This window comes from Rhinatrema bivittatum, chromosome 2, assembly GCF_901001135.1.
Source record: "Rhinatrema bivittatum chromosome 2, aRhiBiv1.1, whole genome shotgun sequence".
NCBI classification, from domain to species: Eukaryota; Metazoa; Chordata; class Amphibia; order Gymnophiona; family Rhinatrematidae; genus Rhinatrema; species Rhinatrema bivittatum.
This window is the reverse complement of record NC_042616.1, coordinates 90673283-90687820: the sequence shown is the minus strand read 5'-3', so window position 1 is coordinate 90687820 and position 14538 is coordinate 90673283. Positions and strand designations below refer to the sequence as shown.

The following is a 14538-nucleotide window of genomic DNA, read 5'->3' as shown; positions in this document are numbered from 1 at the left end:
CTCTCTTCCCTTTTTCTTATCATCTTTCCTTCTATTCTACCTTCCTCTCAGTCTCTCCTATCCTGTCACGGTCTCTTCTACCCTTCTTCATGACACTACGTGTGAAATTTAAAGTACAAAGGGGTCAATTCAGTTATGCGGCAAATGGCAAATCTATCCGGATATTCAGCAAGACTTACAAGTCTCCCGCTAAAAATACATGGATAAAGTCACATATGTAACTGTGTCTGGGTACAGCTAGGACTGTGATTTTTCTGACTAGACTTGTGCATGTAACTTTACTCAGAGAGCACTGAACATGCACATACAGCACACCTCTACTGATGCTCCTTTTCATACAGGTAAATTCTGCACACAAAATGTAAGCATTTGACAGTAGAAAATAAATCTCAATTTTTGTGCACATAACTCAAAACATTATGTGTACAAAGGCTTTCAATATTTAGTTTTATCCCACCACACATTTACATTGTCATCCTGTAACCTGAACTGAATAGATTACCATTCCCTTTGAATGCAATGCCAAAGTCTTACTTGAATGGAGACGAGGCGCCTTCAGATCCTTCCATTTCCGACAGAGGAACAGGATCCCACTTAAAATGCAGCCCCCAGTTGAACCCTCCCCGTACGATAGGAGAGGAGCTGTAGATAAGCGTGTCAGCACTGATGATATCAATCACAGGGCACACCACTGTCTTGCGGTCTTCTTTGATTGGAGTCAGTAGAGGTTGTAACCACATTTCATTTACTTCACAGTGACTGTCCAGGAACACAAGAACTTTTCCTAAGAGAACACACACATAAGAAGAGATATATGATGTGTCATAAAAGCTATCAACCAGCAAGGAAACAGAAAGCAGTCACTAAAACTCACAATTCAGTCTCAGCCCTAGAGGTGATAGAATCCACCATAGTTTGTATGTGTATATATTAAAAAAAAAAAAAAAATTTATATATATATATATATATATATATATAACCCAGTTGAAAATTAAAAAAAAAAAAAAAAGAAATTATATATATATATATATATATATATATATATATATATATAATTTATTTCTTTTTTTTCTTTTTTTTAATTTTCAACTGGGTTATATATATATATATATATATATATATATATATATATATATATAACCCAGTTGAAATTAAAAAAAGAAAAAAAAGAAATAAATTATATATATATATATATATATATATATATATAATTTATTTCTTTTTTTTTCTTTTTTTTAATTTTCCAAACATATTTCTTGGAAATTTATTGGCATTTATCTCCATTTTTGAAAAACTGGATTGAGCTGGAGGAAAAAATAGCTGCATCCTATTTTAGGGAGAAAAGTCACATGACTTGGGTCATTTCAAAAACTTTAAAAAGGTGAGGAAAGCATGACAAGGAATTGCCTTGGAAATGCTCTTACATTACATACAGAGTACACGCTATGCCTTAGTATGATTCCTGCCCCCCCCCTCCCATTGTTGCAATATTTTCAACACCTCTGTGTCCCGATTACAAAGGAAAGAAAATATCTGAAAGAAAGGATATGTGTTTTAAAAACAAACATACATACATTCTATTTGGGACCGTATTTAGGTGTACTGAACATCTGCCCCTAGGTCCTCAACTATGGTGATGGGGGAGAGAGAGATGAGGGAGGTAGGGATCTCCTGTCCTCTCCGCTCTTTATGAGCTCCGGCCTTGAGAAGCAGAAGCTAGCTCAAGCAACACAAGCCTGCCTAAAACAAATATAACACCCTCTTTTTCAACCTCACAAAGAGTGCAAACAATTTTGTTTAGCACTGGAAGGCCCACTTTTCCTTGCTTATTTTGTACTTACAGTTCACTTTTAAGTGTATGCTCAAAGCAGATTATAACAAAGCAACTTTGTAGATAAGATGTCAAAACTATATGCAAAATACATTATAATATAAAAAAATTACAATACATAGGTCATTAGAAAGCAAGACGCCCACACCACCACATTTGCAGTGTACTATATTGGAAGCCAAAAATATATTTGGAAAATATTTCCTTCTAAGTAAGTGTTCATCCTTCTGCTGAAAGTGTGCCTCTTGCACAAAAAAAAAAAAAAAATAGGAGTATGCCTAGCTCATGCCTCCCCAATTGGACATTGTCTCTTCCTAGGTGAATTGAGACCCTTAACGTTTAAAGAAACCACATTAATATCAGCCATCATTGAAAAAAAAATATATATATTATCATCCCACTTCCCACCCAAAAACCCTTCCCTCTACCCTCCTTCCCTTTTGCTCCAACAAGAATCCCCATCCCCTTCAACAAAGGAATGTGTGAACTTCCCATCACACTTCCCAAGAGGAATGACGGCTGCAGAAATGGCCAGTCTATTGATTAATACAACCACCTGGTTATTCAAGTTAAATAAAATAAACAGATATAAAAATAAGTTTAAGCCCAGATAAAATCCAGAATCATAAACAAGAGCCCCAGAACATGAACAGTACAAACAATTAGCGAGCAGTGATTACAATCAATCTTCCGCTTCAAAGTCTTTTCCACCAATCATGAAGGCACATGAACTAATTATCACGATCCTGGATCAATGGCTGGCAAGTCTCCATCAGAATTTCTCTGCAACCTCATTCCTCCTTTTCCAATTCTTTGCCAGCATGCTGCTTAATGTCGTGGAATCACTTACCCATCCTTTATATCTAACTGCAAAGCCTTTGTTTTGTTAAACATTCTCTGCCTCTTCCACCAAGCACGCCTGCAACGTCTGACCACAAATGGTAAAAGAAATTCCAAATGGATATAACCATTTATATCTGATGTTTTCAGCTCTTGGCTTCATATTTTTAAGTCATTGTGTAATGTGATACCAAAGACATCATTAAAGATCTGAAGGAGGGAAGACGTGACATCATTGCTCAGAATGGCTGCCTAACCCTGAAGCTCCTTCCTGAATACAATAATCCCCCTTCATCGGGCTTCTCATGCACTCTCCAGACAGAACACATAGTGAACACGGGGGAGCCTGGTGCGAATGGCGATGCCGAGGAAGCGGGTGGATCTGAAGCAGTTCTCATTCGCGAGCGCGGGCCTGAAGCAGAAATGGTGCAGGAACAAGGACAGTCAGAGGTAGGCGGTGATCACAGGGATGCGATGGATGATGGCAGGCTCACTCGAGCGGAAGTTTGCACCTGATTTCGCGAGCTCCGCAGCAATATGGCAGAGCTCAAAAAAAGAGCTTCGAGATATGACAACTGAGATGAGGGGTGATATATAGCAGACTTGGGAAGCAGGGTGGAGGACTTGTAGTCTCGCCTGGATGAACAGGCCTCTAACTTATTTTACTGTCAGGAAACGCAGAAGGAGCTATTGCAGGCTAACGCTGATCTTTCAGCACGCCTGGAGGTTACAGAAAATAGATCTCGCTGGGCTAATCTAAGGTTTTGAGGGGTTCCAGAGGACTCAAAATTTCAAGACTGTTTTCAAGTGGTCTCGAGTACCTGCTCTGAGGTGCTAGCACAGGACGGAGGATTGGAAATGGCGCCTGTGATTAAATTAGAGAGGGTACATAGATCACTGGCGCAGCTTCATAATATAAAATACAGATGGCAATTCCTATTTGGACTGAGCTTTACCATCAGCAGTGTGACATCTTACATGAAAACTGTTCAAGAAGCGGCAGATATAATGTATGTAGATGGCTTGGTATCTTCATGACCAGAGACCACAGCTAGATTGCAAGGAGGTGATAATCTGCATGGAGAACCACCAAGATAGCAACGTGTAAATAAAAGTGGCAGGTGGTTGAAACGCCAGTTGGGTGGTGCGTTTTCATCCAAAGAAGCTCTGAGTTGAACAGTGTGGGACGAAGTAGTCTTATGTTGAGCTTCTTTTCTTGTATGATGCTTGATTAACATTTTCTCTTTTTCAGCTTGTGCTATGATGGGAGTTCTCTATAATGCAGATGGAGAGGATCAGGCTTATTGATCTCTTGTAATTTTCTTTATACTTTGATGCAAGAGGAGGAACGGAGGGTGCTGTCTGACATGATATCTATTCTCCTTCAAGTTGAGGTGGTCCACGAAGAGAATCAGTGGACAGGCTGTGGGTGGGGGTAGACTATATTCTCTAATATATAGTCCCTATATGGAGGCTCTTACGGGTCAATGCAGCTGAAGGGTGATTATTAGAGCCATTGATATTCAGTAGTGGTATATCCTACAATATCGGGGGACTTAAAATTGATTTCTGTAAATACTAAAGGCCTAAATTCCCCAGTCAAACGGAAACTGTTCTATTGAGATATGGCCATGCTCAAAGCTAATTTATTTTGTCAGGAAACGCTCTTGTCTAAGCGCAAAGAGAAGTTATGGCATAAATCCTTTCTACAACAATATGTTTCTTCAGCTACTAAAAATAATAATTTCTGCGGGGTAGGTATATTGTTTTCTCATTCTCTTGTAGTAGATGTGCAAGTGGTGTTAAGGGACACTGGGGGTAAGTACATCCTTGTTAAGGTCAGTATAGCTGGTCAGATGTATACATTGCTCAATTTATATGCTCCTAACTGTGACCAAGGACCCTTCTTAGAAGCTAATCCTAACAATTTAGAGTCGTAGATGGAGGATCACCTTATGGTTGGAGGAGACTAATATTATGCTATACCCTTACTTAGATAATTCAGGCTCGGAGACTTGGGGCACAAAAAAAACCAAAAAAAAACCACAGGCAGTCCCTCAAGTATTTACTGACAGACCACGGTCTGGTGGATATATGGAGATTGAGAAACCCAACGGCTCTGAATTTTACATTTTTCCCCTCATACCCATAAATCATATTTCCATTTGGACTATTTTCTAATAGATAAAGAACTATTGGAACAGATAACATAAGCTGATTTGGGGAACATCACATGGTCTGACCATGCACCAGTCTGAATGATGATGAGAATAAACTGTAGAGAGGAAGGGGTAAGATACTAGCAGTTCATTTAATAAACTAAGAGTTGACTGATTCTTTAGCAGAGAACATAAAGGAATATTTGGCTACCAATAGTACACCTGAGGTAACATCCAATGCACTTTGGGATGTCTGAAAGTAGTTATAAGGGGAAAGTTGATTTCTCGGGCTTCATTCCTTAAAAAGGAAAGGGAGAAGAGGCATCTGCTTATGCAAAAGACTGCTAAACTTGAATTAAGCCACAAGAGGACTCCTATGCCTTATAGGCTGCAGAAGCTGAAGGAAGCTAGGAAGGAATTACATGGACTAGATTTGGCCAAAATAGCTTTCCAATTAGATTTGCTTAAATATTGCCACTTTGAATTTGGTAATAAGGTGGCCCATGTGCTGGCAGACAGCTAAAAGAAAGCCATATCACCAAAATTAGAGACATGTCGGGGAAAATTCTGTTCTCCACAAGGAAAATTAGCAATAGGTTTTCTCAGTTTTATGAGGATCTATATAGCTCTGACACACACATTGGATTGCAGGATATTGAACAATATCTGGTGGGTGTAAATCTTCCAATCCTGGCTGAGGAAGTTAGGAAGAGGGACTCAATAAGGAAATTACAGAGTTCGACGTGAGACAGGCCATCAAGGAACTGAAACTGGGTAAAGCACCCGTACTTTATTATTTTATGGCTAAGTTCTACAAAACACTTCTGCCGATTCTGAAGCAGCCATTGTTTAACATGTTTAATTCTCTGTGCAGTGGTGGATCCTATGCGAATTTATCAGGATTACTATTTTGGCAAAAGGGGATAGAGACCCAACCCTTTGTGGCTCCTATAGACCTATCTACTTACTTAATATAGGCCTAAAAATCTTAGTTAAGATATTAGCGGTCAAAATGGGACAGTGGCTTCTCTATTGATCCATCCTGATCCGTGCCAGGGAGGTTGGTGTCTGATAACATCAGAAGGGTCTTGGAATTAATTTGGAAAGTGCAGTGGGAGAGAGAGAGAGAGTGTGCCAGCAGTTCTATTGACGGTTGATACAGAGAAAGCCTTCAAGAGAGTCTATTGGCCATTTCTCTTCCAGGTATTGCAGAAAATGTATTTAGACCATGGCTTTATTGAATGGATTATATGATAACCTTATTACATTCATGTAGGTTAACGGAGGATACTCTGCCCCCTTTGGAGTGAAGAGAGGAACCAGGCAAGGCTGCCCATTGTCTCCACTCCTGTTTGCATTATCTCTGGAACCCTTTGCAGAAAAGATTCGTACTAATATGGGAGAGATGGACTACAAAATTTCGCTGTTTGCTGATGATTTGCTATTTACAGTTACTGAGCAGAAATTTTCCTTGTGGAGCTACTATGAGAAATGAGACTATTTGGGGGAATCTCAGAATAAAAAGTTAATGAAGATAAATCGGAGATTTTGAACAGTTTCATGCCTGAGGGGCGGTTTAAGATAGTTGGTGATTCACTCCCATTCAAAGTGGCCAAGAGATGGGTGAAATATCTTGGGGTAAAAATAGGCCCAAAGACAGAGGAGCTTTTTGGGAATTATAACTCCTTGGTGCAAAAGATACAAAGGGATTTGGGTAAGCAGGATAGAATGCATTTTTCATGGTTAGGCAGAGTGGCGATTTGCAAGATGAACATTCTTCCAAGATAAATTGCTATTTCTTGCAGATACTGCCAGTTCGAGTCCCAGCTGGACTCAAAGATTTGGCAGTATAAGTTGTTTCAATTCATCTGACACCATAGGCTTCCACGAGTGTCAGAAAGAGTTCTTTTCCAAGAGAAATTAAGAGGGGGTATTAATATACCTAATTTACTGTGGTATTATGTGGCTGCACAGTTGAGTGCTTTGTTGCAGTGGCATGGGAAGGTGAATACTAAGGCATGGGTACGGATTGCACACTCGGTGGCAGGGGACCCTCCATTAAAAATCCAGGTGTGAGAAGGTGAATGATCATTAGGAGTTTGTCGCCTTATTCAAGGTTAATTATGGAGATATGGGGGAAATGGAGGAAGAGGCTAGTGGGAAAATTGCAGTTGCTTACCTGTAACAGGTGTTCTCCTAGGACAGCAGGATGTTAGTCCTCACATATGGGTGACATCATCCGATGGAGCCCGGCACGGAAAACTTTTGTCAAAGTTACTAGAAGCTTTGACTAGCACACTGAGTATGCCCAGCATGCCACTATCCGTGCATCCACACAAAGTTTCCCTTCAGTCTCGTAACAGATAAAAAATATGAGCAAAAAAATAAAACAAAAAACTGGAAGGAGAACCCAACTTCGCGGGGTGGCAGAAGGGATTCCTGAGGACTAAAATCCTAATGTCCTAGGGGAACATCTGTTACAGGTAAGCAACTGCACTTTCTCCTAGTACAAGCAGGATGCTATCCTCACATGTAGGTGAATACCAAAGCTCCAGGCTGTCCCCGGTAGCAGGTGAGACCATCAGTTACCGAACAAAGTGCCAATGGGCACAACTGTGGTGGGACTGCCTGGCTCCAAGCAGGGGTTCTAGGCAGTAAGAGTTGGGTTCAGGTCTGGAAGAAATTGCTTAGGACGGACTGGCCAAAGACACTATCCTGTCAACCATCTATGTCTAAGCAGTAGTGGGCCGCGAACTTGTGAAGGGAACTCCACATTGCTGCGTGGCAAATTTTGATGACAGAAACCGCTCACAGATGAGCCACCGACGTCGCCATGCAGCCTGTCAGCTGAAGGCCCTCCTGCACATAGAAGAGGCGATGCAATCTGCCAGCCAGTTGGATAAAGTCTGTTTATCCACCACCACTCACAGCCTATTGGTATCGAAAGACACAAAGAGCTGCGTGGACTGCCTGTGACCGGCTATGGTTTCTAAATAGAAAGCCAACGCCCTCTTGCAGTCCAAAAGTATGACGAGCTTGTTCCCCTGGGTAGGAATGAGGCCTGGGAAAGAAGGTGGGTAAAACAATGGACTGACTATTGTGGAAATCAGTCACCACCTTAGGTAGGAACTTAGGATGCGTATGCAAGACCACACGATCATGAAAAAAAACTTGTATATGGTGGGTACGTAACCAAGGCCTAAAGCTCACTAACTCTACAAACCAAAGTAATCGCTACTAGGAATATAACTTTCCAGGTGAGGAACGTCGGGTCACAGGAACACAATGGCTTGAAGGGAGAATGCATGAGCCACACCAGGACAACGTTGGGGTCCCAGGACATAACAGGAGGCCGAAGAGGGGGCTTCAATTAAAGCAGTCCACTCATAAAAAGACCCACTAAAGGCTGCACCAATATGGATGTGCTAGCGACACCCTGATGGTATGCACTATCAGCACTAAGATGGACCCTGACTGAGCTGGTTTGAAGCCCAAACTCGGGGGATGATGCAATACAGTGCACTCAGCCGAGCGCACTGTATAACCCACAATTGGACGCGGGATAAATAGGCGCTAATCCACCTTCTAATGCAATAGGGGGATTAGCACCTATTTAACGTGCATCCGACATGGAGTGAATGAGATAGCGCTCATCACATGCAAATGCATGTGAATGAGCCTATTACTCATTCACTCAGCATGCAAAAAGATAAATGTGCATCTCAGATGCACATTTATCGCTCAGCTATTAATGCCTGCCTGGAGGAGGCATTAATAGCTGAACGCAGGTAAAAGTAGTACAGAAAAGCAGAAAAAAACTGCTTTTCTGTACTTCTTTTGTAAAGTAAAAAAAAATAAAATAACTCGGCAGAGCGCCGAGTTATGAAGACAGACGCCAGTAAACTCGGCCTCTGTTTTCATAACCTGCCTGTCTGCCAGTAATGAAAACGGCCGCCAAATTTACTGGCGTCGGTCTTCATAACCGGCAGCCGCAGCAGGTCGGTTTAGCAAGGAGGCTCTAAGGTTGTGCAAGCTACCCTAACGCTTCCTTCCTAGCGCGACCCCCTAATTTACATATTGCATGGTGCCCCCCTTGTGGACGCCATGCATGTGTTAAGAAAGCAGTCGCTGAAAAGTCAGCGCCTGCTTTCTGCAAACATTATTGCATCGGCTCCTCGGAAAGGTGCCACAAGTAGTCTAACAGCTTGGGAAGGAGGAAAGTGAATGGATCCAAGTCATGCCCCGCACACCAGGTGGAGAATCTTCTCCCATTCAAACTATAAGGCTTCCTGGTGGAAGGCTTTCTAGAAGCCACCAGCACCTGGGAGACACTGTCCGAGAGGTCCATGGGCTGAAGAACTAGGCGCTCAATATCCACGCCGTCAGGGCTAACGCCTGGAGGTTTGGATGGCACAAGCAGCACTGGCTCTGAGTTATCAGATCGGGCGCGGTCCCCAGTCAAATGGGGTCCCTAACCGACAGATCCCAAAGGAGAGGGAACCAGCTCTGTCAGGGTCAATAAGGTGCCACAAGGATCATGGTCCTGCTGTCCTGTTGAAGCTTCAGCAGGGTCTTCAAGAGGAGCAGGAGAGGAGGATATGCATACAGCAGACCCTACCCCCAGTGAAGGAAGGTGTCGCAGGCCAGATGTCCGCCCCCCCCAGCAACAGGGAGCAGAAACTGCTCACCTTGCAATTGTACGGGGAGGTGAAGAGGTCTACATCTGGGGTTCCCCACCGATGAAAGATTCCAGCTCAGTCGGTCTGCCAGTATGTTCAGAGTCCCAGGCACATATGTCGCTCATAGCAACATCGCCCATCACAGGCCCCAGGACCACACCTGCACTGCCTTGTGAAAGAGAAGGAACGATCCCGTACCTCCCTATTTGTTGACATACCACATTGCAACTTGGTAGTCCATTCATGCCTGAAGCTCCAAAACGTTTGACAGCGGGATTCGTGAGCTGTTCAGAGACCCTGTGTGTGGAGGCCATCAACATGGCATCCCCAGACCTGAGAAGAGGCATCTGTGATGAAGACCACTTGAGGCGTGGCAACCTGGAAGGAATTCCCTGCTCCAAATTGGAGAAGTTTTCCCACCAGGACAGAGATGCTCTCAGAGGTTCTGTGAATGAGAGACAGGTCTCGAGGTCCTGTGAGGCCTGTTGCCATTGCGACTGCAAGGTCCATTGTGCCCTTTCCATGCACAAGCGGGCAAGAGGGGTAACATGGACAGAAGCTACCATGTGGCCCACTTGCCGGCTGCTGCGCACGTAGGTTGCTAACAAGGAGAGGGCAAGAGCCTGGTCGCAGGGCAAAAGCGTTTTTGCTTGCACCTTTTCCAGTCTGGCTTCTATAAAGTCCAGCTGAGGAGATGGGCAGAGGCAAGACTTTGGGTAGTTTATTACGAACCCCAAGAATTGCAGAGTCTGCACCATCAGGGCTAAAGCGCTCAGTGACGCTGTGCGGGAGTCACTCTTGAATAACCAGTCATCCAGGTATGGGAAGATGTGTACCACACTGCACCTGAGATACTCAGCCACCACCGCTAGGCATTTGGTGAAGATGCGGAGCACTGAGGTCAACCCAAAAAGCAGTACCTTGTTCTGGTAGTGAGCCTTCCCCATCACAAAGTGGAGGTATTTTCTGAGGCCGGGGAAGATAGCTATGTAAGCATAAGCCTCCTTGAGATTGAGGGAGCAGAACCAGTCTCCTTTTGAGGGGAATCAGAGTGCCCAGAGAATCCATCTTGAACTTTTCTCTTAAGAGAAATTTGTTCAATGCCCTGAGGTCGAGAATGGGGCGCAGTTTCTCTTCGGAATTAGGAAATACCTCGAATAGAATCCCTGGCTCTGCTGAAGGAGAGGAACAGGCTATACCGCTGAGAGAAGGGTGGAGGGTTCCTTCCAAAGTATGACCTGCTGGGCGGACGAACTCCACGACGGATATGGGGGAGAGTTCTCTGGGAGCCATCTGAAATTGAGTCTGTATCTCTGACGGACTATGGTGAGGACCCATTGGTCCGAAGTGATGGCCCTGCCAGTGGTGAGTGAAGCTGATGAGCCTGCCTCCTACTGGAGGATCCAGTACCATGGATATGTTTGGCTGACTCATGCTCCCTCGCCGCCAGTCAAAAACACGTAGCCAGAGCTTGCTGGGGCACAGGTTGAGGCCTAGGTGCCTGCTGTTGAAGGGAGCAGCCCCTGGAACCAGTGCGTGGTGTATGAGCTCAAGAGGCTGGAGGAAAATATTTTCTCTGCTTGTAAACGGACTTCCTGGAACTTGGCCTGAAAGATTTCCTGACAGAGGAAGGAGCAACTGAAGCGCTAGCAGAGAACTGCTGGAGGGTGTCATGGTGGTCTTTCAACTGAGCCACTGCATCCCAGATCTTATCCCCAAAAAGGTTGTCACCTGTGCAGGGGAGGTCAGTTGGCTTCTTCTGCACCTCCGAACGGAGGTCAGAAGCCCAGAGCCAGGTCATCCTATGGGCGCCAATGCCCACAGCGGCTACTTGGGCCACAGTCTCAAACACATCATAGGTGGACCTCACCTCGTATTTGCCATCCTCTAAATCTTGTAGGATAATAGCTGACAGCGACTCCTGTTGTTGCTGTAGCAAACTCTCTGCAAGGTCCTGGACTCGTTTCCACAGGTTCCGGTTATATTGGGTCATATACAACTGATAAGCAGCAATATGGGCGATAAGCAAAGCGCCCTGAAAGACCTTTCTGCCCAGAGCAGCAAGCTCCCCATGTTCTCGCTCCAGAGGGGCAGAGGCATGGGTACGGGAGCGCTTGCCTTTTTAAGGTCAGGCTCCACTACGATCAACTGGTGAGGGAAGTGCCGCCTCTCGAATCCCAAGGCCTGTTGAACCAAATAGGTGGCATCCTACTTCCTATTAACTGAAGATATGGAGATTAGGAGTTCCCACATCCGAAGATGAAGGTTCTTAAAGATGTCATGGATGGGAACTGCCACGATTTCCTTGGGAGCGTTGACAAACTGGAGCACTTCCTCCTCCATAAGAAGCTGGAAGGGAATAGCCTCTGCCATGGCCCTGACGAACCCTGCAAAAGGAAAGCTCCTCTGAGGGGGAACCGATGCCTTTCCTCCGGCAGGAAAGGCATGGAGAGGGGGTAGTCTGAAAATTCAGACAAAGACTCCAAGGAATCGTCCCCCCACGAATCATAAGGGCCCTCCTCCTCACTAAGGCCATCGCAGGGCTGGCGTAGGCAAGGCCTGTGGGGGATTCTAGCCCTGGGCTCCGACAGCTTCAGAGGCATGAGGGCCTTGCGGGAATTGATGGTTCTCCAGGCAACGGGGAAACTGAGGGCCGCAGGCCAGTGGGCCTGGGCAAAGGCTCAGGGAACAGAGACCTCGGGAATGCAGCACCGGCCACGTCTTCCTCCTTGGAGAAACCAATGATAGGGATTGCTCCCAAGGGGGGGCATCAGTGGCCAATGGGTAACCGAAGGTCTCTTGGGCACCAGTTGCATTGGGAAGGTGCCGAGAAGGACATCCAGATGCTCGAGCAGAGGTGCCAGGAGAGACTGTGGACAATCCAGCACCGGCATGGGGACTGGTGGCAGGGGTGGCTCGACACTCCATAGAGCTCTGAGCACCACGGTCTGCACCCTGCAGCCCAACTCCTCCTTAAAGTCCAGTGAGGATAGGACTGAAGGAGGAGAATGAGGCATCACCGGCTCTTCCTCGGTTCTTCAAGGAGGCAAGGTGCCCAGCACAGATATCAGTGGGGAATGCCTGGGACTCCCAGGTATATTGGAGGATGGGGCATCTGAGCCACGGGGTCGCTTCAGTGCCAGTATGGTAGCTGCCGGTACCACACCGGAACCAGAGCCATGCGCCAACAGCTACCAATGTCGATGCTTGCGGGATCTCCCATGGTGCTCGGCCCAGTCTTTCCCTGGTGCCGAGGAAGCGGAGGATCCCAATGTCCTGGAAACCGGTGAGATCATGGAGGATCAGTCACTGTTCCCTCGATCTTTGAAGATGTAGTAGTAGTAGCAGCAAGCAAGAGCATATTGAGGAGCTCCCATCGACCCCTCTGTATTGATGAGTGACATGGGTGTGGAAGAATCAGAATTTTTGGATACGAAAAGTTTCTCCATCTTGTCAAAGCGCATGCGACGGCCCTTGAGGGTCATCTGGTCACACAGCTGACACCCTCGGACGGCATGCGAAGCCCCCAGGCATAGGATACAAACCTCATGTGGATCCGTGAAAGGCAAGGTCCATGAGCACTGGAGGCACCGATGAAAGCCGGACGATGCCATGAAAATACCCAATGTGCAGTCGATGACCGGCGGCCATCGGGAAGCAGGATGCCGGGAACTGACCGCGAAGAAGCGGGAAAAAAAGGTTTTTAACCTACTGGGCAGAGGAGGCACTGTCCGCGAAGGGGAACCAGACGATGGAACGGGAAAAAATACCTGAATTGTACACAAAAAAACAAGAAAGAAGCAGAGCTCCACTAACTGCAAGGCAAATGCACCAAGGAAAAAGACAGACTGAAGGAGGACCTCTCGTGGACACGCAGATAGTGGCATGCTGGGCACGCACAGTGTGCTAGTAAAAGCTTCTAGAAACTTTAACAAAAGTTTTCCGTGCTGGGCTCCATCGGATGATGTCACCCACATGTGAGGATGATGATCCTGCTTGCCTAGGAGATAGAAGATTCTTCCACTGTACCTCATTTTTGTATAATAAAAATTTTAGTTCAGGTTTGGAGGCTGAGGTAATAGTGAACTGGATGGGGAAAGGGATAACTAGATTAGAGAAACTATGGGATGGTCAATGTTTACTGCCCTTCGAGAAAATGCAACAGATATATCAGCCGTCCCAGAATGACCACTTTTCTTATAACCAAGTGGTTCATTATTTCTGTGCAGAAAAAATAGGCTCTGAACTTCAGAAGGGCAAAACACTTTTTTGTAGGCTTTTGTAATCAAGTTGGCAGGATTAAGCGGCCTATATCTAGGATTTATGTGCTGTTAAATGGGGAATTGATCGCGAAACAAAAATTTCAACAAGCCTGGAAGAATGATTTGGGAGAATCCCTGAAGGATAGTGTTTGGAATCATTGCTTCTTGGCTACCAGCAGGGGGTCAGTTTCGGCCCTGATAAAAGAAAATGGGTATAAGTTACTCTATAGGTGGTATCTGATACCAGCTAGATTGAGCAAAATGTTTCCCCATTTAAGTGACAAGTGTTGGAGGGGAAGTGGCTCCGTGGGTTCATTCTTCAATTTGTGGTGGGAGTCTTTGGCAGTGAGCAGGTTGTGGGATAGAATTCTTTGTTCAGTGCGAGATATGATTGGAATCTCTGTCCCTAAAGATCCCAAAATATGCCTGTTGAGCATACCAGCTGAGGTTGGGAATGAAACTCAAAAGTGTCTGATGATGCATATCTTGATTGCAACCAGGTGTAAAATTGCAAATTACAATACAAACTACAACAGATGTTTTTTTTCCAGGATTAGGAGGGTATACTATATGGGAAAACTTATGGCCATACGAAATGACATGTTACACACTTGAGAAGATTTGGAGACCTTACATACAGTAGAAGGATAGAGAATAGGGGCACGGGGGAAGGGGAAGGGGGAGGGGGTTGGGGGGAGAATAGGAGGGAGCTTGTATTCTTCTAGGGACTTTGGAGGAGTCTTAGGGTGGGTAGGGATTGGGTTGAA

At 45.3% G+C, this 14538-nt stretch overlaps 1 protein-coding gene across 4 annotated transcripts in view; it reads right to left on the bottom strand.

Annotated features, from left to right (window-relative positions):
- Positions 1–14538, bottom strand: part of GALNT11 (polypeptide N-acetylgalactosaminyltransferase 11) — a 181631-nt gene that overhangs the window by 99578 nt on the left and 67515 nt on the right. For all 4 annotated transcript variants that reach the window (XM_029588437.1, XM_029588438.1, XM_029588440.1 and 1 more), the window contains one exon: positions 535–784. In XM_029588437.1, the coding sequence (XP_029444297.1) occupies positions 535–784 (250 nt within the window). The remainder of the gene's footprint in view (positions 1–534; positions 785–14538) is intronic.